Here is a 26,350-nt window from a genome sequence, read left to right on the forward strand (position 1 = left end):
TGGGATCAGTCAAAGAATCACCATCAGAAATGGCAGCAAAGTGATTTTAACACAAATTCATAGAAGTCTGATTCAACAGAATTTGGTGCAAGGTTCATCCTACTACATACAAAAGGAAATGGTGTCAGAATTGATAATGATTTATACAGAATCAGGCTTCAGTGTTTTATACAGAATTGGACAAATGTGATGTGTACAGAAACTGGGGATGTAAGGGAATAAGGAAGATCCTTCTGTGGAGTCTTGAGGTTCAGAACAGACCCCCTTGCTTTCTAAACTCCTGATAGAACATAGGTGCAGCTGGATCTAGTTTGAGTGTCAGACTTGGTCAACAGTATTCATTTAAAGGGTTACAAGTGTCAACCAGCAGCAGTTTGCAGTCCTAAGGTGAATCACAAGATTTCTAGCAACACTTGATTATGAAGGCTAATATACACACACTTGCAATTAAATACCTAAACCAAGACAGGCAGATATATATGTATATATAAACACATACACACATATATATACATATACACACACATGGGTAGGCATATAAATATTTATATATATGTATAAATGGTCCTGTTAAAAACTTTCCTTGGATGCAGTGAAAATACATCAGCTTTGTCAGCATTCCTCAATGAGCAAAAGGTTGAGCATCAGTGAGCAGAAGTAATGGCCCAAGTGAAGAGTCCCCCTATGTCCCACTCAGAGGGAGATGCCTGGTCACAGCCTGCTGTGGTCCAAGAGAGCTCTAAGGTCCTCTCCCTTGGGACCATTAAGCTGCTTATATCCCAGCTCTCTGTGTGTCAAACTCTGGGAAATGACCTCTCCCAGAAGCACTGAGACCTCAGAAACTTGATACTGGAATGTAATTACATCCTGGCAAACCTGCTTGGCCTCATCCCCTTCCCTTATTTCTTACATCTCATCTTTAAGTCCCATCCCCTGAATTTCAGCTGCTTTTTCTCTTCTCATTTTTACTTAAGGAGAAGCTTCGACTTACTCTCTCACAATGTATCACAATTACCCAGGAGTTCTGACCAAGTAATTACTGTAACTTTTCTTCTTGTCCTGAATGGACATTTTTCCATATGTATGGATAAAAAATGATTGCCACACCGTTGACAAAAAGAATGATGTAAATTACAGCCCAATAGTGTGATAACTCCACGGAGTGATTCTAATTTTAGTCAGTCTACTCAGTTTTAGACATTTCTTCATTAATCTGTGACTTAGGTTTATTAAGTGACTAAGATTAGAAACAAATTTGGATGGGAGAGTTAATATTTAAACCGGAAAAGACATTTTGGGCACCAGTGAACAAGTGCTTTGGTGGGCAATGTTACCACCCATGTGATGTTTCCAGAAGGGCTTTAGTACCTTTGTACCACATCCATGCGTAATGCATAGGATGAATGGCTCCTACGTATCACTTCTGGAATACTTTTTTAAGCTAGAAATGTTTCTTTAATATTTTAAGCTAGAAATGTTTCTTTAATATTTTATCCTGGCTCCAGGACACTTCCTGAGAAACCAATTCTTCCACCTTGTCCCTTAAGCTATATATTATTAAAACTTACTCTTGGTGCATGACAGCTTGGGATGAAGTTCCTGCTTCCAGTCTGCCAAGCACTTGAGGACTCAAGGAGAAGAGCTGGGAGGCTCCTCTCCTGACCTCCTTCTGGCTCTGCTCAACACTCAGGAGACTCCGGCTCTCTCCCAAGACAGATCTATATGGAGCAGAACCTATAGGAACGTACATGTCAAGGGGCCTGCTTGGAGATTCCAGGTCTATGGAGGGCACCCGCTGTTCCTTGGCCAATGGTAGTATCAATAATTTAGGTTTCTTTTTCTCTCAAATCCTTCCCCATGCAAGGACTGACAGCAGGAGCTCTTCATTCCTCCATCCTCCGGCTAGATTCACTCTGACTTGTTTCCTTCCCTATAACTCAGTCTTCAACTGCATCTCTTGGGACATCACGTGCTTCCAGGAGTCTCTGAAGTAACCAAGCAAATGCAATTACATGCCACACCACGAGAGCTTCCAGCAAAGAGGATGAAGAAGAGTTCACAGAAAGGACAAGGTTGCAGGGAGCCACATGGAAATTGGCAGGCACTGCTCCTGCTTGGTTAAATGTGAATTTTACTGCTGCTATGGAAACAGGATTCAATAGAGTGCAGGAAATATTTATCAGTGGGTTAAATATTCTGCTATTTTAGCTATTCAGAAGCAAGATTCTGGCTCAGAAGCCCTGCTGTGATTGAAATTTGGGCAAGTTACTGAATTTGACCTGAGCTCTTGGCTCCAGTTTGCCTGCTGAATTCACCTGGCCTCTCTAGCACTGCCAGTAGAATATGGATGTCAAATGCTTGAATTATCTGGGTTTGGTGCTTAGGTTTATCTGTGAGCCTATTGTCAGAAAGATCCTAATTTCAGTGTTTTCAAAGTTCTAGTTCAGACTTGAACGTATGGAAATTCATTACTATTTTTTCCAGATAGATCAGCAGTAGGATTTTCTATTGTCCTCATTTCTGATCTGTGCTTTCTCTGACAGCACCAGAAATCTACTTTACCATTGACTCACGTAGTGAAATCTTGACGTTTCCACCCCATAATGCACAAAAGGAAACATAAGCTCTAAGTTTTGATGATTTTTAAAAGTTTATGCAGACCATTCTCAAGAAGTTTGGTTCAATTGAAGAGTCATTTGTTTCTGTCTTAGAAGCTACTGTTAGCCAGGGAGCAGGTCTACCTGAATACAAAAAGCACTTTCTGTGTTTGCCCTTTAAATGTGGTCTGTCCTTTCCGCAGGCATGATATGGTCAGAGTGCAAGGAGATCTGGGAAGAGGGTCCACGCGAATACGTGGTGCACCTCTGGAACCTGCTGGACTTTGGGATGCTCTCCATCTTCGTGGCATCGTTCACTGCCAGGTTCATGGCTTTTCTCAAAGCAACCGAAGCACAACAGTACGTAGATCAGTACGTTCAAGATGATGACCTCAATAATGTCACCCTTCCCCCTGAAGTTGCTTATTTTACTTATGGTAAGATGCTTTTCGCTATCTAATGCTTCCAGTTTCCTAAGGCTAATGTGTGGCAGTGCTGAAAGCAGCTTTCAGTTTGTGATATTTATGTGGCTTTTTTTCTGATCAAACCAAATTATTCTGCTTAGATCTACCCATTCCAGCCATCTTCCTAAAGGGACAGAAAGGAACTGAGATCTGAGCCTCATTCAGTCTCTGATCTTACGTTAAGGCCACATTCAGGTCAATCACATCCTGATATAATAGCTTGAGCAACAAATAATTGGGAACTGAGAGTGAGTACAGTATAATTTAAATCACAGATTAATGAACCTGCTTGGCTTTCCAAATGTGAGAGGAGGGAGATGTGTGAATATACATAGGATCTGGAGCTGCATTTCTAATTGTTGGTGCACTCTGCACCTCTGTTATATCCAACACCTGTATAATGGGAATACAAACTCCAATTACACCCATAAAGTGCTGCTCCTCCAAGAGAAAAACTTTATTTTTGGAGAGCCTATATCATCAGCCAGCATTTGGAAATGCGAGCAGCAACATAGCCTTTAAACGTTCTTTTTGATGGCTGAAATGGTTTCTCTTTGATATTCATAAATAAATAGAGCTTTGCACCTCAGTGTGGGGACTGGATTTATTGCATGCTTCTGCAAGCTTCAGATGTAACCCTGAGCAAAATCCATGGGGATTCCCACCATTGTGCACAGCCATGGGCTCAGCTTCCTGCCTGGTGTGTAAGCTTCCTTCTCTGCCAAGCCAAACAGGAGGCCACTGAGGTGATAGAATCATAGAATCACAGAATAGTTAGGGTTGGAAAGGACCTTAAGATCATCCAGTTCCAACCCCCCTGCCGTGGGCAGGGACACCTCACACTAAACTGTATCACCCAAGGCTTCATCCAACCTATCCTTGAACACTGCCAGGGATGGAGCATTCACAACCTCCCTGGGCAACCCATTCCAGTGCCTCAGCACCCTCACAGGAAAGAATTTCCTCCTTAGATCCAATCTAAACTTCCCCTGTTTCAGTTTTAACCCGTTACCCCTTGTCCTGTCACTACAGTCCCTAATGAAGAGTCCCTCCCCAGCATCCCTATAGGCCCCCTTCAGATACTGGAAGGCTGCTCTGAGGTCTCCACACAGCCTTCTCTTCTCCAGGCTGAACAACCCCAATGTTCTCAGCCTGTCTTCATATGGGAGGTGCTCCAGTCCCTGATCATCCTCGTGGCCCTTCTCTGGACTTGTTCATGTGTGACTTGATGATGATGTGGTTTTATTCTCTGTGGTTTGCTGCTGACCCATTTAAAGTAAGTTCATGACACTAAGGTGCAAAGGGTCCAGAGCAGAATGTCACAACCAGACCCTGCAAATGCTTCCATCTGCTGCTTTTCCTTTGGCTCACATTACTGCAAACAATGCCTAAGTTTACTTCTGTGTTGCATGTTTTAGCTCTGAGTTACAATCTTTTCATCAAGAAGCTCAGTTGATGCAAGGAAACTTACAAGCTATATTAATATAAATGTTCAAATTTTCAGTAGATAAAATAAATGATGCATATCTGGTATCGACAGGAAGCTTTTTGATGTAGAAATATTAGAGTGACTAGACTGCAAAGATTGGTTTTAATTTAAAGATAACATGAAAATGATACACTTGATAGTTATATCTGCTCTATCTGAAAGAATATGAACTTTCTTATCTAATGGTAGGGATAGAGATCTCAGTCTCCCTAATGTTTCCTTTCCAAATATTGACACGGTGCCATATATCCAAATCTATAGCTAAATTCCACTGTGGTGGTTTTGGTTCTCCATCCCAAGAGCTTCAGATGGAAAAGGCATTGATGTACAAGTAGGAAACAGAAAATATCAACTTTGTTTAAACCCAAGCTGTTTATTTGTTGTGTGACTTCGGTAACTCCCAGCGACTCGCTCGTTTCTCATTTTTGCCATGTAAAAACCACAACTAATTCTTCTCACCTATATTTGTACAGCATGCTGAGGACTTCAGTGACCAGTGGCTTGTTGACTTCAGTGACTTGTTCCAAAACTCTTTATTTTTCCTTTAACTCCTGGCCAAACGCAAGGTTCAGTCTTGACAAAGGGCTCACTTATCATAACAGCTTCCACCTAACTCTTTTTGTTACTAATACCTAGTGTACATGTATCGTTTTAGCCAGGAACAAGTGGCTTCCCTCGGATCCTCAGATCATTTCAGAAGGACTGTATGCAATAGCTGTGGTACTCAGCTTCTCCCGCATTGCTTACATTCTTCCAGCCAACGAAAGCTTCGGCCCCCTGCAGATCTCTTTGGGGAGGACTGTGAAGGATATCTTCAAGTTCATGGTCATCTTCATCATGGTGTTCCTGGCCTTTATGATTGGAATGTTCAATCTCTACTCCTACTACCTTGGTGCAAAATACAACCCCGCGTTTACAACGTGAGTACCTATGGAAAAGCAGCTGGGTTTCTCAGGGGTCTATCTGCTCTGGTCCGTTGTTGCTGCAAGGTCTGCTCAGATAGTTGCTAATACAGCTGTGTGGGGAAATCACATCCAGATTTCACTTGGGAACCTTGTGCCACAGCACCAAGGCCTGATCACAGGGAGGTGTGTAGTTCAGAAAGGGTTATTTCTCAAAATCAAACTAACAGATCAGGAAAATGTGTGGGACATTCAGTATAATGAGTCAAGAGAAGTGGGGAAGAGGTTAGACTTAAGGTTACTGTTCTTAAAACTGCAAGCCTAAATGTATGTAAAAAAAAGGGAGAATTTTGCCTGTCTGAAGTAGGTTTTAGGATAACCACCTGAGCGCAGCTGCAGTTATTAGGTGCACATCTGCAGAGCCAGCTGCTAGTTATGCTGCTCTAAAAAGCAAATAAAATCAGGGTGTCTAGGATGTGTTTTTTAAATCCTGAGTAGGAAGTTTCCATCAAAAGCCAAGTGAAAGCTTTGGGGATGTGGTGGGGACTTGCCTTCCCACACACCCGTCTGTGAGGGAAGAGGAAATCTTGGCGTAATGTTTTCCCTTCCCCTTCTCTAACATGCCATACAGTGAGCTGGGGTTTAGCTCATACCCCCTCTAGGAGAATTGACCTTTTCAGTGTTGTTTCTACCCCACAGATGGCTGTTTCCTTCCAAATGCACAGCAGCCAGTTTTATCACACCACCCTCCTGTGCAACACGTACCCTGTAACGTGGTGTCTGCCTTCTCCAACTGAGCCAAATGTGCCCTCTAGACCTCTCCTGTAGCCTCAAGATACATTTTAATGGAAGGATTTATGAGGCCAGATGCAATTACATTTATCTGTGCTGAGTAGTAATGTAGAAGAAAATTGGGTGTGTGGGATGTGACTTGCTTCTTATTTAAGGAGAGGGAGATGCCCTTGAAGCACAAGACTTAATAAGAAGTTGAGCTGATACCATCCTTGACTGCCTGGTGGCACAGTAACCCTTGGTTATGGTATCCCCATGCACATTACTAGAGAACAGTCACTGACTAATTCCAGTCTCTGATGCAATGCAGTGCAATAACTCTCTCATTAGCACTCATTACCTAAATGGATCTTCCAATAGGTACTATTTTTGATTGAAATAATGAGCAAACATTGACTAAAATCATGATTGTTCATTGGAGTAAAGATTGCTTAAATGCCTAAGGGATGCTTGGATCGGGGAGAGTCTTGTCAAAAGGCAGTGCTTTTTCTACTTCACTTCAACCTGGTGACTGCTTATTCTGGAGGGACTTCAAGTTGTTATGAGCTTAGATTTCCCTTTTAAGAATTTGGAAGAGGTTTCAGATAGACTTACTTTCTTCTGATTATTTAAACATACGGGAGCGTCAAACGATGATCAGTGAAAATGAGCCCTTTCATCACGCGACACAAAGAGAATAGATTAACATTCATCCCAAAATCCTTCTCAGACGCTTCATTCAACAACCTAGAAACCCTGAGGTACAGTCTCAAACACTTTTAATAAGCTAATTACAAGGTTATAGTGGCAGATGGGCAGCTACCAGCTCTAGCGATGTTTCCTTCTCTATTTTTCATGAGCTGCCTATGGGTCTTGCTGAAGGTGCTGGGCTCCTTCTGTCATTAACTTGTTTATGGAAAGAAGAAAGATTTCAGTATGAGAGCTGAATAGGGAACTCAAATGTTCATTCTTTGAAAATTCAGTGTGACAAAAGGATCACACTTGCTTTGGTGTCCTCATAACCGTGCTGTGACTTCAGGGGTGTCGTTGAATGCCTATCCATGGTGGTACGTTTGTGAATTCTAATGAAGATGGGTGAAATCTGACAAAAAAGCAGGTTTTATACTCGGAAATGTGGCTGTTCACCTTATTGGGCCCAATTCTCAGAGGTCACTTGGCTAGTCATGAGCAAAAAAGACGCACTGAATCTGTGTGCTAATTGATTGTGGCCCGTTTCAAAGGGCATTGAATTGACAGCTCACTGGGTAGCCTCAGTGAGAAACCTTAGGCAAACAGCTACTCACTGAAATAACTTTGAGTCACACATTTAAGAGAACCAAGCTCCCCAGGACAGGATGCAGGCAGAAAAGAGTGTACATTTGTCCAGATAACACTCAGAGGGAGTTTCTTGCTAAGATCTCATAGTGAGAGTGAATGTTTGGTGAATTTTGCTTTCATCTTTCCTTGCTGCTGTGCTTTTGAGATCACGTGCTCCGTTTTGCTTGTGTTGCCATCTACGGAGTAAGCGTGTGGCACCCCAGTGGCCTCTGAACCCAGTTATTATGCAAAGGTTTTGTCATTTCTTCTATTTTAATGTTCTGGATGCAAAGGAACCAAAGACGCGGTGGACTTGACTTCACCCAGTTAAATACAGAGATTACTTCACTAACCAGGGTATACTTTCAAACTGCTTGGAGGTTCTGCAATGCTGAAAAGTCGACCAGTTTCCACGACAGTTGCAAGCAACCCCAGCTATGTTTATCTGTTTATTGCAAGCTGTGTACAGAACACAGCTCTTGAAACAGCCTGTAATTAAGAACATGCTATGCAAACAAAATCAGAATGAAGGCAAGGCTGATTGTGTTCGTCTTGCTTTCCGCATCACAAATCAGGCTGAAGGCTACAACAGGAGGTTTTCTGTCTCCCTTTCCCCAAAGGGAAATGTGACTCATTGCTCGGTGCCAATGTTACTTTGAGGCTTGAAGGCTTTTTTCTTCTCATTTGCCTTTATCAAAATGCAATATTTGTGTAGATTATAACGACTGCATCGCTTTTCTGGCAGTGTTAAATCTCAACCAGTCAGTTTAAGGAAGTAAATCTGAAAGGATGCATGAAGCTTTCTTAGAAAGGACACAAGATTGACATGAAATCATAGCCTTGCTGTGATCTGTTTTGATGAACAGCATGCTGCTGTTTAGAAAAGCGAGGCAAAACCGCAACAAGACGGTTGCTTATGGTCTGTTTTCTGCTTGATGCAATATCCTTGTTTAACTTCTACAGGGCTGTGTGTATTGAAACAAGAAAGACTCTCTTCTCTCTTCCCACTGCAACAGTTAGCTCTGGCACAGCAGAGAGAGATTGGAGTGTACCCATCTCTATCAGGAGCATTGCCACTTCATTTGTCTGCCTTTGAGAAGGCTAAAACACCAACTGACCTTGCAGGGAGGGGGTATATTGCTTAGCTGGGCAATGATGAGGCACGTCAGCATCTTGGAGTCTTTGGGAACTTGGCTTCAGACATCCTCGTCTCGTGTTTTAGTGACATGTTCTCAAAAAGTAACCCCAGCTGATGTTCCCTGCTACCTGTGCCAGATCTCACGCAATTTGGCAGTAATCTAAAAGGGAGAGGGAAAGAACCATCCAGCCTTTTTGGAGGGTAGGGATGGATTAGTACAAGTTCTCCTTAGAAATGTTTCTTCCATAAGAGAAGGCCTCCATCAGCATAGGAGCATTGTTAAGCACCCTTTTGGGGTGCTACAGATCAGGCCCACCTCTCATACCACCTTCCCAGTCCCAGCGCCATCAGCACCGGTCCCTTACCCTTACTGACACTGAAACAGGGATTATGGACATGTGCATGGAACCTGGCACCCTGGCCCTTGCCTGCTTCTTCTGCAGTGCTCGGGGCAGACAAGGCCACTCACAGTCTTTAATTAACTTTTCAAGGAGAACCTGGCATCACTCCAGTACAAAGGTTAATGCTTAAGCTGCCGAAAAGGAGCGGGGATGACAAGTTGTATTAAAATCTGCCTGCAGGGAGGAAAGCAAAGGGATCCTTTCCAAATTAAAAAGGGAAGGTTAATAGCAGGGTGCAGCTGGGATCAAGGAAGGGGGGTTATGGCTTTTATTACTTTGATAAGTGACTTAGGTGGTGGGTTTCAAAGCCACCGATTTCTGGTGTTATATGTGTTCCTTAACTGGAATGTACAGAATAAGCACTGGCCAGATCACTACCATAAAACAAGGGTATCTGACACATTAATGCCAGCTACTTTTTGCTGCAGATGAGGGCAGGAGACAAGAGCAGAGTATTAGAGAAGAGGAAATGTCCAGAAAGTGGAAAAGTGATGGCACTTGTTTGCAGCACAGTTATAGCTCATCCCACAAGTGTTATCTTTGCATGGTGTCCCAGTCTGGTGCAGAACAGCAAGGGGAGGGGAGGAGAAGATGGTATCTTTGGCTAAAGACAAAGCCACATTTTAAACGAAGTTGTGCAACATGGATTTGAAACACCACCCAAGGTTACTCCCCACAAGTTAATGCAGTTATACTCACTGAGAATGACACCTAATTTTTACTGCAGCCATACTACTACTTATAAATAGAACATAGAATACCATATGGAGGGAGATAAATACCAGTTTGCTTGGGCAGAAAGGAACTGCCCAGTGCTGTGCACCAGCCTTTCAAAGGGTCAAAATTAATTTCTCTTGCTTTTATCCATGGTGTAATTGATACTGCCAATGATGTAACGCTTATTGTTCCCTTAGGATACGCCACAGTTTGTGTCTATAATCTGTTTTTATAAACAGATTTAGCAGGATTAGGCTGCCACCCCAGTACAAAGCGGTTCATCAAAACAGTTTGTCAGTGGCATTGTTTTCTTAAGGGCGTTTAAGTCCTGGCAGGTAGGGGGAGAGAGCAGGCAATTAACTCTTAACATGCCCAGTATTGTTCAGGGAACCAAAATCACTTGTAAATTAAAAATGCACCACCATCACTTCTTTCTTCCTTTTCAGCTGTGCTTGCTCCTCTCTGCCCCTTACAGCTTTTGACACCTCTGCATCAGGCTCTTTTGACCTGTCAGTCCAGCTGCAACCTTTCCAGCCCCACTTCTCCTTGTCCTTGGCTTATTCCCCTTTTTTACCTCCCTATCTTTCAACCTTATTTTCCTCGGTTCCTTTCTAATTTCAAGCAAGGGTCATAATCAAGTCAAAAAGCCTCTCTGCAACATCTCCTACCACTCCTTAATCACAGATTTGTGCTACAGATTCTTGGGCATCTGACTTCTTTACAGTCCCAAAGCAGGGTGGAAAGAAAATAGAGTATGGTCTGGCGATATTTGCACTCTGTGTTCTTCATATTAAATCAGAACATTTCATTCATTTCTTCTGGGTAAAATGTAATGCTTCTCTTCTGCCCTGGAAACTGCATATAGGGTAGAAGGTCAGACTAGGCTCCTCCTTTCCTTTCCCTGGTAATCCCTGCCTGTGTTCTCTGGATGAGAAAAAGGTGAGTGAGTGGAAGTAAAAAGCCTTACCCTAAAAGTTTCAAACTCTAAGCTGCCCATGAAGAAGTCATCCTTAATAAGGTCACAAAATCCAAGTGGCAAATAATACCCCTGAGAGAACAGATGGAGCAAAATGGGGACACTGTAATTTTATAGTGTTAATCAGAAATCCTATTTCCTTACCAAATCAGGGAATATTTGGCATATCCCTGGGTGATGGATAATGGCTTACAATGGCTGTGCCAAGGCATCATATTTATATTGCTGGATTGCTGCTTTTATTATTAGCATTTTGCCAGGCTTACCTGGTGCCAACTCTCTAAAGTGATTGTTTCCTTTATTTTTAGGGTAGAAGAAAGTTTTAAAACCTTATTCTGGTCAATATTTGGCTTATCTGAAGTGATATCTGTGGTGCTGAAGTACGATCACAAATTCATTGAGAATATTGGATATGTACTCTATGGAGTATATAACGTGACTATGGTGGTGGTGCTGCTTAATATGCTAATAGCCATGATCAACAACTCCTATCAGGAAATTGAGGTAAGATAAGAAATTAGATTACAAACTCAATGTACTTAATTATCACTGATAATGGAAATGTTAAAAAGCAAGGAAGCTGTAGCTTATTCCAAGGTTAGAGTGCTTACAGTGTGCAAATTTAAGGCTGTGTCTGTCCCCATATTAAAACTGAATTAATAATTAACAATAAATCATTTTTAGAACAATTTCAACTTCCTTTTTTTAACGACCTTCTGTGAGTAAATCCAATTTCCTTTACATGTATTTAACAAAAGTGCTTTGTGATATTTTTCACTCCCTGTGTTGGCTATGCTAATTTATCCACGTGTTACCTTAGCTGCATTGTTGCTTATGATAAAGTAATACTGTCTTTCCATCCTGTTCACTGCTTAAACACTCAGGTCCTTATAGGTCTAAAGCTCATATATGCATACTTAAGATTCCCAATTTTCCAAATACCAGGCATGCAACATAATTGCATGGACATTCACAAAAAAGCAATTTTTAAAGGGTATCAACACAGCCCTGACTATGAATATGAATATGTTTCTGCAGAATGGTGTTTGCAGGGTTTACCCAGCCTTGTTCAGTAGTATAACTATTAACAGACTGGATTTGCTAAATGCTTTGGACTTAAACAACTCTCTGCTAATGTGAATAAAGGCATAAAAAAGGCATTTGGATAATGTTAATGCTGAGTCACCTCTTCTGATTTGTTAAATGTCACACTTCTGCAGCGGGGTTTGTATTAATGATTTGTTCTCATCTCCCTTAGAACTTGACACTGCAAAAGCCCAGAGCTGGAAATATTTTGACTGATTTACCCATGTACTGTAGTGCAAATGAATTCTACCTATCTTGTGTGTGCTGTAACTAAGTCTAAACGTCAGAGAGACCTTAACCTGTGTTCTCTGCCCCAGAAGCTTTTTCTGCATGTAGAAAGCAATATATCCAAAGGTTTCTAATCATTTAAGATATAGCATCTTCCTGAATCCTCTTCTGCTGAAACAAGATTCACTTCTGAAGGTGTCACAGCCTCTTACTGCATTTTCCTAGTTTATTGTAGTAGGTTTCTGAAGAAAAATCTCTAAAGATACTGAACAGATGGCCTACATTATCTTCCCAGTTTAAACTCTGGATGACCATTTTCCTGGAAAAATGCTTTGTCATTCTTAGTGATTGTGTGGAAACTTTCTAAACTTTGTTAAAGACTACTTTTAACTATCAGCAAGCAAAACAAGGGTGAGCTATTTGGCCTGGATCGTCCTACCTGAGGACTGGGGAAAATTGGTAAATCTCATACTAATTCATTCCAGTCCTCAGTAGCAGGGAGACCAAAGGTAGAGTCAAAGAATCACAGAATCATCTAGGTTGAAAAAGACCTTTAAAATCATCAGGTTCAATTATTAACCCAGCACTGTCAAGCCCACCACTAACCCATGTCCCAAAGTGCCCCGGCTACATGTCTTTTAAATACCTCCAGGCATGGTGAATCTACCACTTCCCTGGACAGCCTGTTCCAACGCTTGACAACCCTTTTAGTGAAGGGGTTTTCCTGCTGCAACTTGAAGCCATTTTTTCTTACCCAAGGAAATAGGAAACAGTCTATTTAATTGGGAGGATTTATGCTTTTGGTTATCCATTGCTTTGTTCAAATTGTCCTTATTTTGAGATTGCCACAGAGAAGCCCACAAAGATGCATTTTGTGCATGGGTCTTGGTCAGTCAAACAGAATCTGATTGTGGTTAAATCCTGCCTGTGTGTTTGTTCTTGTCATAGCTAAATCTCTCCCTATTTATTAATTATGCATTTGGGTGTTTGGGTTTTTCTTCCCTTTTCCCTTCCCAAGGAGGATGCAGATGTGGAGTGGAAGTTTGCACGTGCCAAGCTCTGGCTATCCTACTTTGACGAAGGAAGGACTTTACCTGCTCCCTTTAATCTAGTGCCAAGCCCTAAATCATTTTATTATCTCATACTGAGAATAAAAATGTGCCTCATAAAACTCTGCAAATCTAAGGCCAAAAACTGTGAAAATGACCTGGAGATGGGAATGCTGAATTCCAAACAACGGGTATGTTATACCTTCATTTTTCAACTTCTGAGTAGAAAGGATTCATGCCAGGGACCTTCTGGAGCGGGTTGCATGGAGTACCAGTGATCAGGGACAGCATGGCCTCTTACTCTCAACCTCATCATTGTGTTTTATATGTAGTATATATATTATACTGCAGCTAGAGAGTTCTCCCAGACCTATGGCCTTGTTATACTGGGCACTGCCTGAACACCAGGGGAAAAGCAACCTCAATAAAAGCAGGCACCTTTATGAGGCAGTTTCCCAAGGCCAAATAAGCAAGGTCAAAGCTGAAGGGTAGAAGCAGAGGCACAAAGAGGCTCCCAGCTTGTCTGACTCCCCATCTACCCAGCAGGCCTTTGTGCCACCTTCCTTTAAAGTGATTTCCAAATTAATTTTGCTGTCATTGCAACGTTTACTGCCATTCCAAGTTTGGGAACACGTTTCTAAGCAGGGTTTAATAACACCTTCTAAATGCCTAAAGCTATAATTAACAGCCTCTCTACTTACATCTGCCTAGTGATGTGTAGCCACTAATGGGTAGATTCTGCCTCAGCCACCTCCCCTTTGGTCGTTAAAATAGAAGTTTGCTTTGGGAATCCTGGCTACATGGCAGCAGGCTTTCCTCAGCCCAAGTGAGTGTCAGCATGACAAAGCAAGATAGATATGCAGGAGTATGCTTAGCACCCAGACCCTTCCTCCTTGGGGAAATGCCAGCGAAATTAGAGAAGATGATGGAAATTAGTATTTGCAACACTGTGCAGAGCATCACTGGGATGAAGTGTTCCTAGCACGTAAATTTACAACAAACATTATCCTACTCACAGGGCAAGTCCGTTTGCTTTACACTGGGAATGCAAATGGCCAAAGCATTCCCAGGACCTCAGCCACAGCTGCTGGGGTGTTCTCATTAAACTCAGATGGATTCAAAGGTGTGAGGAGGCAGCTGTGCATAAAAGTGTCCTGGCCTTCATTTAGTTTTCTTAGCTCAAGCTGAGTTTGAAACAAGAGAACAATGCTGGCAACCCATTCCTGGGGGAAAAGCCCTTTAAAACGTGTTGTTTCTTATGTCTTAGAGTTAGTGCACATGAGAGATCAGTGTGGCTCCTTGGTAGGCTCTGGGACATGTCGCTATTCCCTCAACGCTGCTGTCAGACCATCTTCCCAGGCTTTAATAACCCAGCTGTGCAGCCCTGCATAGGGGAGGGAAGAAATGGGTCACATTGGGACCCGTTTGGCAGCCTTACCCTTAGTTTTAACCTTGCAATAAGAGGGACCAAGGAGAAAGAAAGAAAGGGTGGAGGAGGCTCTGCAGAGTTTGCCTTTGCAAGGTGCAGCCTGCTTTGGGCTTTGTATGGATCCCTTGGCTCTTTGAAGGAGTAACACAGCTCATGGTGAGTCATCCAGTTCCAGGCAAAGCCCATGGCCTTGGAGGAGATCATGCTCCATGAATTTAAAAGAGCTGCTCAGGTCTGATGTTCATTCAGTCTCTGCCAGAGCCTAAACTGAAGGGAGAAGTCCATGGGGTCTACTCCATGCTCTCAGATAATTTAGCTGCACAACACAATGAGCATTGCCAGGATAGATGAGCACTTGGGGGAAATTTAATCTATAAATTCATAACACTACTATTTATTACTGAAAGACCATTAGGAGCAGTGGGTTGAAATACAAGCAATGTTTGTCCTTTAATAATCTTAGAAAAGGATTTTAAAAGATAATGCTTTTTTAAACACTATTTGAATCTAACCACACAAAGCATAAACCAAAGTAGTTCATTTTTCTCTAAGCCCCTCCTTCCCCCAGCCCTATAAGTCAAAGTGTCTGCCTTGCCCTTTTGCATGGAACTCATGCAAAATTCATAGTTTCCATGGCTTTAGCATAAACAATGAAGGGTATCGGTCATTTCTTGCTTGCCTGTTGATTTTCTTCACAGATCACCTTCAAAACAGTCTCTGTAAGATCATGCACACCTGATGAGTAAGAAATAAGTGATAATAATAAAACACATGATTGCTGCAGAGTTTTGGCCCAAAAAAATAATCTTTAAAAAAACACCCATTTCTCAGGATTTCTGGTCCAGTCAAGGAAGAAAAACCCCTAATGATGGCTTTCCTTGTACATACACTTGCATATAGGTGCAGAGGTCTATGATATCTATTGGCACCTCCGGGTCTATGACAGGAATTAATTCCTTTAAGTAAGTGGGGCGTTTTGTCAGCATTTGGACCAAAAAAGCTTAGAGGTGGCTAACAGTCACCAAATTGTCTTACAAATGTCGTGTGCAGCTCCAGAAGCTTCTAGAGCACAAAACTGGTGATGTCCTCTGGTAAAAACACTCCTGGTCTATTTAAAAGAAAGTGCATATTTCCTGTTGAGCTAAAAAGGTAGCAAACGGTGGTACGGTTTTAAAAAGACCAGTGAAAATCAGTTCTGCTTCAGGGTTTGTTTCTAGACCACATTGACTCGTTCTCTCTAAACATAAGTATTTCTTCTTCTTCCTTAAATTCTGTTCCAAATTGGTATCACCAATCTATTTAAGGTTAATGTAGTTTGTGTCTCTCAACACCTTCTTGTCTAAAACTCATGTGAGAATGTCATTTTTGTCTAGATAATTTAGAATCCTTTTTTTCCTTCTAGTCCTTTGTGTGTTTTGACCATTTTCTGCCTTTCAAAAGTTTGCTTTTTAGGCCTGAATGTGCCAGCTTTTATTCTACTTGTTCATTGAACCATTTCCTGCTGTTCTTGTAAAGCTCTGTTTAGTTTGGGGCTGTCTGGGTATGAGACGCTATCATTGATTTAATTGTATCATGATGTTTTATAATTTCAGAAAGTTCGTTTTCACTCTAACTCTCAAAATACAGACTATTTTTCTGGGAAGAACGCTTACAACAAGCCCACAAGATATCAGGTAATCACAGCATGAAAGCAAGAGAAGGGAAGAAATCTGTCAGTGAACAGCTCTTCCCTGCAAGGGTCATGTTTGTCTTCTTCCCGTTGATGCCACCCCGTGATGTGCCAGGTTGTGCCTTAGCACGCATGGGATGGGGCTGGGGCACTTCAGAGACAAATGCAGCCTGTCACCCATAGAAATACACACGGTGTTAGGATTTGTCATGCTAATTATTTCCTCTCGGTGGTGTTTAATACAAGGAGTATCATCTAAGCTTTAGTCTTGCATTGACAGCATTTCATTTGTCATGACATTAAGTCATCTCTCCAGCCTTTGCACTAACATCCGCATGTGCTTCTTCTGGCAGTGACTTCTCCTACCAAGCTAAACCTGCAATGTGGTATGCTTCAAAAATACCTGTGGCTGCAGCAGTGGCACAGGGTACCCCCACCATCGCAGGGACTAACACAACTGGCTGTCTCAAGCTGGAGTGTTCATGCCAGCAAACGTGTTATTTCTTCAGCAAACACATAATAGGGTAACACGAGAAGCAAAATGCGCTCCACGGGATTTTTTCCTTATTTTTGAACATAAAGTGAAAAGGAACCAGACAGCAAGTGATATGCCTGCAGAGAGTTATATTCTATTAAAGAGAGTTGAGGAAAGTAAAAGCTAAATTGGACAAAACGTGCAATGGTGGTTCCAGGAGGTTTAGTCTTGTGTTGGTACAGCAGCCAGCACAATGGGCTCCTAGGCTGTACAGCACACCAGTAACAGATTTCTACTGGTTTTAAAAGTTGTTTAGGCCTTTGTGCTAGGATAAAAGGAGTGTGTAAGAATCCAAGTTTGAAACGGGATACATTCACTTTGGTACCTAGAGTTAGCTGGCTTAATACCATCAAAGGCAAAGGGAAGAGATGATTACATCCCACTCAAAGTGGCATTTCAGCATTTCTGATGTTTTCCCATCCGTTCAAACCCACAGGTAAGGGGAAGATGTGTCAGCTTCTGCTGGGCTCATTCTCTTCCTGTAGCTATTATTTCTAAATGAGACCACCTAATGTTTGTGGTAAATTAGACCCTTATTTCCAAGGTTGAAAAAGCCAGAAGCAACTGTGAAAATTAGATAGAAAAGGATTAGCTACCTGTTATTTTGCTTTAAAAATGCTCCTACTAGGTTTGTCTTCAAATGACCTTAGAAAGTTTCAGTTGCTGCAGGAAAAAATTGCCCAAATAATATAAGGAGAGTGTAATACTCTTAATTAGTTAAATATAAAGAAGAACAAACAGTTTGGTAATCTGGCCAGCAAACTTTCTTCTACAACTGGGAAAACCTTTGAAGCAGTACCTTCTTGCTGAGCTGTTTTCTTTGGTGGAATTTATCAAGTGATGTATCTGCAGTCTGTGTACCTTTACTACACAGAGACAGTGCTCCTGAGGAAGGACAAAAATACACAGCATCTGAACATGCAGTGATTTGAAAAGTAGGAAGAACAAGTCAACACACTGCAGCCATGGTCTGGGAATGAACTAGTCCAGGCAAAATGATATCTTTATCAAACCCTGTTGACCCGAGCTTTTAAGATGAAGCAGTGCTAAAATGCTCTGCTAAATTAATGAGGTTTTCCCATTTGCAGCACTGCAGTCTGCCAAATTGTCAACAACATCTTCACCTATGAAACTAAGGAAAGGATTTGTCTGGAAAACAAAATAGAAGGAATAGTTTGCACTTTAAAAGGGTCAGAAGTAGATTTCTTTGCTGTTCTGAGAGACAAAATAGATTGCCAGGTTTGAGATCTCATGCCCCAGTGAGTAGTTGTCCCCTCTGATCACTGCTAACTTGCACCTGATTTTGACCAGGGACATGAAGTGGGAAGATATCATGGCCTCCACACTAAAGACAAAGAAATAAGGTCCAGCAGGACTTACCAGACCCAAAAAACCTATGGTTGAACCAGAAGCTGATCCTCAAACCTCACGAGTCCAACTTCAGTACCTCTGTCCTATTCTTCTCATTTCCCCCTGTGCTAGAACGTATTCAGATACCTGATGGCAAATGCAGAGCTTGAAGGTGAAGGCTGTGCCAATAAATACATAAAAAACATTGAATTCGGTGCAGTTATAATTTGAAAATGCCTGACCTGTTCCTAGAGCCCATGAAGACTATTTTAAGCCGAACAGTGGGTAGTTGAATGTTGCACAGTATAAAAGCTCTCTGAGACCTGAAGAATTTCCATTAACTTTTGAAGAATGGGGAACCTTATAGAAATCAGACATATTTTAATTGTTTCCAGTCCGGCACTCATTCCCAAGAGCTTCTCTGTAAGTTTGGTTCAGCATTGCCCTAAATAACCAGGGTTATTTTTCCTGGAGGCTATTTCACATATTCCAACTGAAAGAAGCAGTACTGGGGAGAAGCGAGGCATAAAAGCCCCAGGTCAGTATCAAGGCAAAAATGAATTACTTTCCTAAAGATATTGGCAGAAATAACTACTCAATGACTAAGTAGATCCTTGGTACAAAGTGCTCACACTTTTTAGTTTCTGTAGACCAATCTGACTACAACATATATTAGATAAACTAAGCAGCCTTAAGCTTGTGACTTCTGTCACACATAGTGGTTAATACAGGATAGCATTTGAGTAGCGTCCATCAGAAACAGAAGTAGTATGGGAACTGGAGTAGATAGATGTGATGTTATCCTGTTTTTCCAGGTAATAAGAGCATTCGCTGTGTGCTGCTTCCTTGTTTTAGGCTAAGTTTCCTCTGTAGTCTGTTCTGAAAAGAAAATCATTTACTTTTGGATCCAGGATTTCCCTACTTTCCCCAAACATTACTTCATTTATGTTTTCTCAGGTGACCACCCTACCTCCCTCTGGATTCTACTACCTTGGCCATCTTCAACACACCGTACGTGCGCTGTGCCTCATCTCTGTTGCCTTAATGATTCACCTGATTAGCCAGATGCCTCCTTGATACAAGGACAGTCTTAGACATCCCATATTCCATGACTGCATGACATATACAAATGACTGGATCCTTCTCTGATGTTCACACGCCTTTTGCACTGTTATAATCCATACCTGGATACTAAGAAAAAAGAGCAGGTGTTCTGATTTCTTAGTTGGTATTTCCCACTCTTTGCAGTGTTTTTCGGTGATGCTCAAAGCAGAGACGTGTGATTGCTCTTTGAGTAACTGAGCACATGCTGGGAAAGGCTTTTCCCCTAGCAGTGACCATCTGGTCAATGAAATGCATCTGTGTATGTGTTCTTGGGTGTTCACTGAGCTCCTCTGTTTACAGAGGACGCACCCAAATCACTGTCTCTGATAGAGCCATCCTTTTTATGTTTATTATAGCTGAGATTTCTTTTCTCCTTTGATGAGTGTCTTTTCTGTAGTGAAGAACTAGCAACCATGCAGCCTTAAGCTGTAGCCCTGTGCATAGCCCAAGACTGCCAATGTTACTGCCCTTCTAGGTAGATGTAACATGCATTTTTGGAACAATATCGCATTGCAAGCTCCTTTCCATAGCCATCTTCTACTATTTCCATAGATGCTGTTGCTTATTAACAATCATCCCCCATTTTATAAGTCTGCATGTCTCCATTTTTTTATCCTGTGCATGTCCCTTAAAATCTGCCATTTTCCTAAGAAACTTTTCCCACTTAAACCAAATTCTCTACTTCTGTTCAAACTCTTTTCTCTCTGTTCTTCACTAAATCTATTTTCTCTCTTAAAACCCCAATTGCAAGACAGAGTCCTCTGTTAACTTTGGGTCAGATATTTAGTCCCTCATCATGAGAGTTTGCTAACATCATTAATTGACCACTTATTTCTTCCTGTAAAGTACTTTTTATTGCTATACTAAACAGCAACATGCTAAGGAAAGGCTCTGGATCCCATTTCTTAACTTGGCTATTGGATCATCTGTGTTTTCTTTCTGTCTGTGGGACATACTCTACATTCATATGCATTCCATGAAGTACCTGAAAGTGCCTTGTACATGGGCTCATTATGGAGTGGCTGTCAATCATCTGTTGTAGTACAGAGTTCATAAGAGAAAGCATAAAATAAATGGGAAGTCAATAAATAAACTCTCTTTGCACTCCCTGAAGACAGATTTTATGCATAGTGAAATGAGGTGTTTGAATTGCTGAGGATGTCTAGAATGAAGGCAGCAGGGCTAAGCTCACATGAAGATAAGTGTTTCTATTCTCTTCTCAGAAAATAATGAAGCGTCTGATTAAGCGATACGTCCTGAAGGCTCAGGTTGACCGAGAAAATGATGAAGTTAATGAAGGCAAGTGGATTGTTATAATTGACACATATTAGAGCATGTAGTGTTATTGCTACTGATACCAACACTAAGAGGCATCAGCTTAGATAACATCCTCTGCTCATTCATGTGTCATCAGTGCTGACTCTGAGCCACCTTTATGCTCATAAATTCTGGGTTTTTAATTTTCCTTAGCAGAATACATATATCACAGGATCTTTACAGAGTTCTGCTCTGCCCCGTAGCTCTACCTCTCCTTGTTTTGCAACACCCAGGCTATTGCCAACACCCAACCTTATCTTGGTGTTGAAGCAAAGCAACTTCTGCCTGTACTGCGCCTACCTGCTCCAAGGATTTGTATTGTCATTATGTCATATAGGGTTTGTATGGTCATTATGTCATATAGGATTTGTATTGTCATTATGTCATATAGGATTTGTATGCAGATGGAAGAGAACCTCCTTCTATCACCTCTTAAGTGTTACTCTCCTGTAAGTCCCCCTATAGATAAGAGATAAATATGTGAAGAGATAGTAGACTTCAGAAAAAAAGGTAACTTTCCATACATTGGACATATTTGCTATCGCTGTCAGTACCACTACTGCAAATACAGGTTATTTCTTATAGGCACAAATATTAAATGCATAAATGCAGGGACGTAATCTGGAGCTCCATACTCATTCATGAGCAAACGCACTGAAATTAATTCTCTCTCAGCTCTTAAAACCATAGGGATTACTTATTTGGGTCAATGTTACTAACAAAGACGTTTTCCTCCTTTTAGGAGAACTTAAAGAGATTAAGCAAGATATTTCTAGTCTCCGCTATGAGCTCTTAGAGGAAAAGTCACAAGCTACTGACGAGCTGGCACGACTAATACAGCAGCTGAGCGACAAATTTGGGAAGACCTTAAACAAGGACATCTGAGGGTGAAAACAGAGCAAGGCAACTGGTTTCTAAACACTTTTCAATCTCAACCAGCATCTTAGGAGAGCAAAAACCATATAAAAGATGGGCACTGCACACTCAACTTTTGCTAACTAGCAAGCATTGGTAGGAGCACTTTGCCTTGCTGCTGTGCTTGGTGAGTTTATTACCGGTTAAACCTTTTATGGTACAAAAGTGACTTACTGGTAAAAATGTATTCCCTTTGACATCAGAAATAGATGCACCATAGGGAAGCACCTCTAGTTAAAGGCAAAAAAGACAGATCTTCACCTGTCTGACTGTAGTGAAGACAACATAACTGTGCTCATTTACACCACCTGGGACTGTATTGATCAGAATTGGGTGAAGCCTGAAGACAAAATGTGCTAAGCATACTCCTTGAAAATTCCTATCCTCGGGTGTGTACTCCCCTTTTATGTTTACATGGGCATCCCTGAAGATAGATACCTTTGAACTGTGGCTAATGAAAAGCAACTGAGAAATCAACTGCTGAACTGACCAAGGCAACGTATGGCAGGTAGAGGTCATCTACTTTTGTTGTAGAGGGATGACAGCATTGGAAAAAAAAATGAATGGAGCTTGTTGGGTAAAGCATCCTTTCACCCTTCTGCAAGAACTTGATACAACGATTCCCAGCCCGAAACTCCTGTTCCCCTTTTCCAGCTATATTACCTAGTCCACAAATGGATATGGTCTCTCTGTACACACCTTGCCTCTCTCTTATCCTTAGATGACCCCAGCTTCCCCAACAGTGTACTGAAATATTCATAATGATGTGCAACTCACTTCCCAGGAATACCCAGCAATCACATTTATTGTGCTAATGTATTCAGTTCAAGGAACAGCAGTTATCCAGTGACAGTGATGCAACTGCGCTCAGCTTGCAGGTTCCTGAGGTCAAACAGCAAGCCATAGGGTGAGATACATCATGAAAAACATAGCCCAGTAGTTTCAAACCTTTAAATCAACACAAAAAAGGCTTCAATTCCACAGAGAACATTCTGACAAAAAGAAGAAAAAAGAAGAAATAAAGGAAAAAGCATTGTGGAAATTATTATGTGTTTGGTTTTTACAGAGGACAAAGAAGGGATTGAAGCTGTTTTAAAGGCTGGAGTAATACAAGTACTTGGATTGCACTGTTACAACTGGAAAGCAATGACTCTGTGCAACACAACTGCAAACTCTGCTTGGGTTTTTACATTTAGCTACATGATTTCAACTACTTAAAGAACACCTTACTACTTGGGAACCACTGAACTGTGCTGCTTGTTTACAAGAGACACCTAGAAGATGAACATTACATTTAGGCATAAGCTAAGGAAAACAAGCAGAGCCAGAAGGTGCCCCGTGATCAGTTTTTAAGTGCCAGATGAGAATACAGATAGCCTAATAGAATAATAGTTATATTTGTACAAAAACCACACAAAAAAAAACAAAATAAAAAGTGTACTGTACGTAGATCTGTTTAGAAAAAGAAGCAAAATACTGTATTTTTACCTTTAATAAGATTATCTTGTATACTGTAATATTTTTACCTAAAAATGGGGGGAAAAATAAAATTACCTCATAATATTTTGTTGCACACCGAGTCAAATATTTGCCTGATCTTTTGACTATCCGACACATGGGCTTCTTTTCTGCAACGTGTGGACAATGAAATCATTGTATGAAGCAATTTTACCATGGGAAGTCTGAAGCCTGAACGAGTCGAGAAACAAGACTTAAACTAGAATACATTTCAAAGGAACCAAACTATGAAATGAAAGGTTGTGACCAACCATATTCTGCAAACAGGACTCCTTAGTTGTGGTTCTTACATTGAAGTTATTCTGTCCTTATTAATGTGCTTGTAAAATCGCCTTCTAAGAAGAGAAGGTTCAGAAACCCACTCAAACCAGAAAATGCTGCTAATTTAAGCTATTCGGTTTTGCCCATAAGAAGGAATATCTTTCACAGTAATACTTCTTTACCCCTCTTCCTTCCCTTTTCCAGACACTGTGTAAAAGCTTTTTTAATTTGGAAAACCAAGTTTGGTGCCACAGAACTCTCTTAAACATCTATTTCATTACAGCTCTACACTTGGCTCCTGGTCAAAACATTGCTTTACCCTTCTCATTCAGTTTTTTAGCATCCCCTAGTAATTTAAGCAGAAATATTCTTGGTAGAAGATACAATAACCACCATTATTTCCATTTCTTATGATATTATATGCCAGTTAGCCAGAGAAAATTAAGTGGAAACAGTACGATGAGCTTACCTACTTACATATATTTTGTACATTTAAATGCAACTCAGTGAAAGACCTGTGTTTCCATCATTGCTGAAAGTCCAGCAATGCCAACAAGCATGTTCTCCTGCTGAATATTGCATGTTCTGGTCAGCAGAAATAACACTGTACTGTGAACAGCTTTGGTGAACTACATGGGCCCAGGAGGATGTATAACCCTGACCCATCAGCTACTGCCTGCTGCCCTTGTAGCATCTCTGTAAGTGAAGCAGAGCTGCCCTGCCACAGGAATTTGCAATGAACGAGCATAATCTTTTCTAGGACCTCAAAAGTAGACTAAAAGATGTATGAAAAACACCATAGAAAATAAACCTGCTTCCTCCCCTTTTGCATTTGCATTCCAGGAACTATCAAGGCACAGAGACTTCTCATAAAAATATTCATGACAAGCAAAATCCCACTTCATCAGAGCACTTCTCTCATCTGGTCCCAGGAACACACCCAAGGAAGCTGCACACTATGTAGTAATGTGCTATCAGCAGCAATGACGGTTAAATCCATGGTTTGTTCTCCAGGCTCTGTTTATAAGATGTTAAAATGAATAAGCCTTACTAAAAGACCCCTGAGAGAGGGCTTGAGAGGAAAAATCAAAGTAGGTCCCAGATTGGGTTAGACCCGAGATGTGCAGGTCCCTTGTCCCATCTCCCATCACTGGTGGGGGATGAGACATCACCCACCTGCTGGGTTAGATTTGATCCAGTCTGTAACAGCTCTTACTTTTGGCTTCAAAATATAGGATTTAATATTCCTTGGACAAATTCATACTGCAAAGGAACGGAGCTTTGTCTAAACTCTTTGTAGATACAGAATTAGAACTTTTTGTGGGAAATATGTTAGAGAGGGGTCAACACAAAGATGAAACTAACCTGAAGTCACCCACACAAGGGTGAATATGCTCCAAGAGATCATCCTAATTCTGCACATCCCACAGGCTTATCAAACTAAAACAGACACCCTGAGGAAGATCAGATCAAAGCCATTAACTAGTCAGTGTTGATTTACCGACTTCAGACCATAGTTTCACACCTTGCTGCTGCTAACAGAAAGGGAGGAAATGGGAGAAAGCATTACCACGACTCCAAATAGCTGAACTACCAGGTTTTAAGGCAGGAACCCCTGCTGAGCAGAGGTGCAAATCCTGAAAGAAAAGGGGCTGCCCGAGGGCATTTGGAATCAGGCCAGTGCTTTCAGCAGCACGAGGTTGGGTTTCACACGTAGCTTTGCTCTCGCAGCTGCACTGATTCTGCCTGTAACTCCACTGAGAACGGCTGACCACAGCCTACAGCTCCCAAACAACAGGGATTAAAAGTAAGTAAGAAGCAAGAGCAGTGTCATGAGGAATGGCTTAGAGGACTGCCTGTACCCTGACCGGAGCTCACAGCAGATTCAGTTGTCAGAGCTAGGTGTTATTTCTAATTAATCCACATGAGAAAAGCGTTTCCAGCAGTCCAAAAGAAAATACCTTGATTAAAGATGTAAGAGATTAAGGATCGCTCAGCAAGGACACAGGGCATCACCTCAAATGCAGAACAGAGCAGTGCGGGCAGCGTTTCAAGCACGTCTCCAGCTGACAGCGGATCTTTGCCTGCACCAGGGCCGAGTCTGTGCTGCAGCCCTGGGTTGCAGATGCAGAGGGAGGAGGCAGCATCATCAAGGGCAACACCTCTGCTGCCTTTCCCACCCCAAGCAGGAACCTGGCAAACAGGTCTTTCCAATCCTCATTTGGCTTGCATTTGCTTTCCTGACTAACAAACAGGTAAGGAACGGAAAGCATGACTTCATAGCCAAAGCCACCAAGACTGTCTTGCAACATGGCTTTCAGATGGGAAGAACAGATGTTTCCTCTATCTAGACATCATAAATACTTTCCTTGTGACCCAGCCTGACCCCTAAAAGCAGCTCTGCCCTTGCATTGGCTACAAATCTCTCAGCACTGCAGAGTTAGATGCTATGGTCAGCACGTCCCACAGCTCCCTTCTTCTCTCACTTGGTTCACGTCCATTATGATACCTTGTTAGTGGCAGGGCTATAAACCCTGAAGGTGGGAGATCTGATACTGGACACCAGCCTGCACAAACTGTGGCCTTAAGCAACTTACTTACATTTTTAGTAAAAAGGAATAGAGAGCAGAGAAGAAATAGCCCTAGCTTCCAATGAGAGCATAGAGGTGCAAGAGAAATCCAGGGATTTACCTTAACAAGCTGGAAGTCAGAGGTCAAAAATGGGACTGTGGCTCTGAATCTGATTTGGGTCTTATATATGCCCATTAACTTCATTCTCCCGTGGTCTCTGTTCTGCATCTATGTAGGGCATGTACTCCGGTGTGAGGTGTAAGATCTGCCAATGCCTGATGCAAAGCAGCACAAGAACAAGGGGAAAAAAGAATCATTGCCTCAGTTATCACTCATCATTTTAGGAAGTGATTCCCTCAGTCTCTGGGAAGTTATAATGGCTCCATAGCAATAGTGTGATAAGCCTTCCCTATAGCTGAATTTAAATAAAGCCAAATAGAAAGGATGATAACAACCAGAAAGGACAAAATAACTAAACTGGCTCTGGAATTTTTAATGCCTTTAATAGCAAGTAAAAGGGCACTCACTTAAGGTCATTTCAGACAG

General features: G+C 41.6%; 1 protein-coding gene and 1 long non-coding RNA gene across 3 annotated transcripts in view; one reads left to right on the top strand and one right to left on the bottom strand.

Annotated features, from left to right (window-relative positions):
* The window catches only part of TRPC7 (transient receptor potential cation channel subfamily C member 7), a 77,794-nt gene extending 54,765 nt beyond the window's left edge, over nt 1–23,029 (top strand). Inside the window, exons 7-14 of the mRNA XM_062638045.1 lie at nt 2,801–3,034; nt 5,206–5,470; nt 11,081–11,276; nt 13,105–13,326; nt 16,157–16,237; nt 19,076–19,129; nt 20,446–20,521; nt 21,282–23,029. Coding sequence (XP_062494029.1) covers nt 2,801–3,034; nt 5,206–5,470; nt 11,081–11,276; nt 13,105–13,326; nt 16,157–16,237; nt 19,076–19,129; nt 20,446–20,521; nt 21,282–21,424 — 1,271 coding nt within the window. The 3' untranslated portion in view covers nt 21,425–23,029. The remainder of the gene's footprint in view (nt 1–2,800; nt 3,035–5,205; nt 5,471–11,080; nt 11,277–13,104; nt 13,327–16,156; nt 16,238–19,075; nt 19,130–20,445; nt 20,522–21,281) is intronic.
* On the bottom strand, nt 22,242–25,918 carry LOC134173721 (uncharacterized). Of its 2 annotated transcripts, none has more exons than XR_009968372.1 (4): nt 25,250–25,918; nt 24,599–24,687; nt 23,009–23,143; nt 22,242–22,402 (listed from the first exon to the last, which is right to left on the bottom strand). It is a non-coding gene; the product is annotated as an uncharacterized LOC134173721 (long non-coding RNA). The 2 variants fall into 2 exon arrangements; XR_009968371.1 differs by having other exon boundaries at nt 23,009–23,082; nt 25,250–25,915.
* Between the last annotated feature and the right edge of the window lie 432 nt (nt 25,919–26,350).

This window comes from Pezoporus occidentalis, unplaced genomic scaffold (assembly GCF_034315485.1).
Source record: "Pezoporus occidentalis ecotype Australia unplaced genomic scaffold, CSIRO_AGI_Poc_V1 ctg55, whole genome shotgun sequence".
Lineage (NCBI taxonomy): Eukaryota > Metazoa > Chordata > Aves > Psittaciformes > Psittacidae > Pezoporus > Pezoporus occidentalis.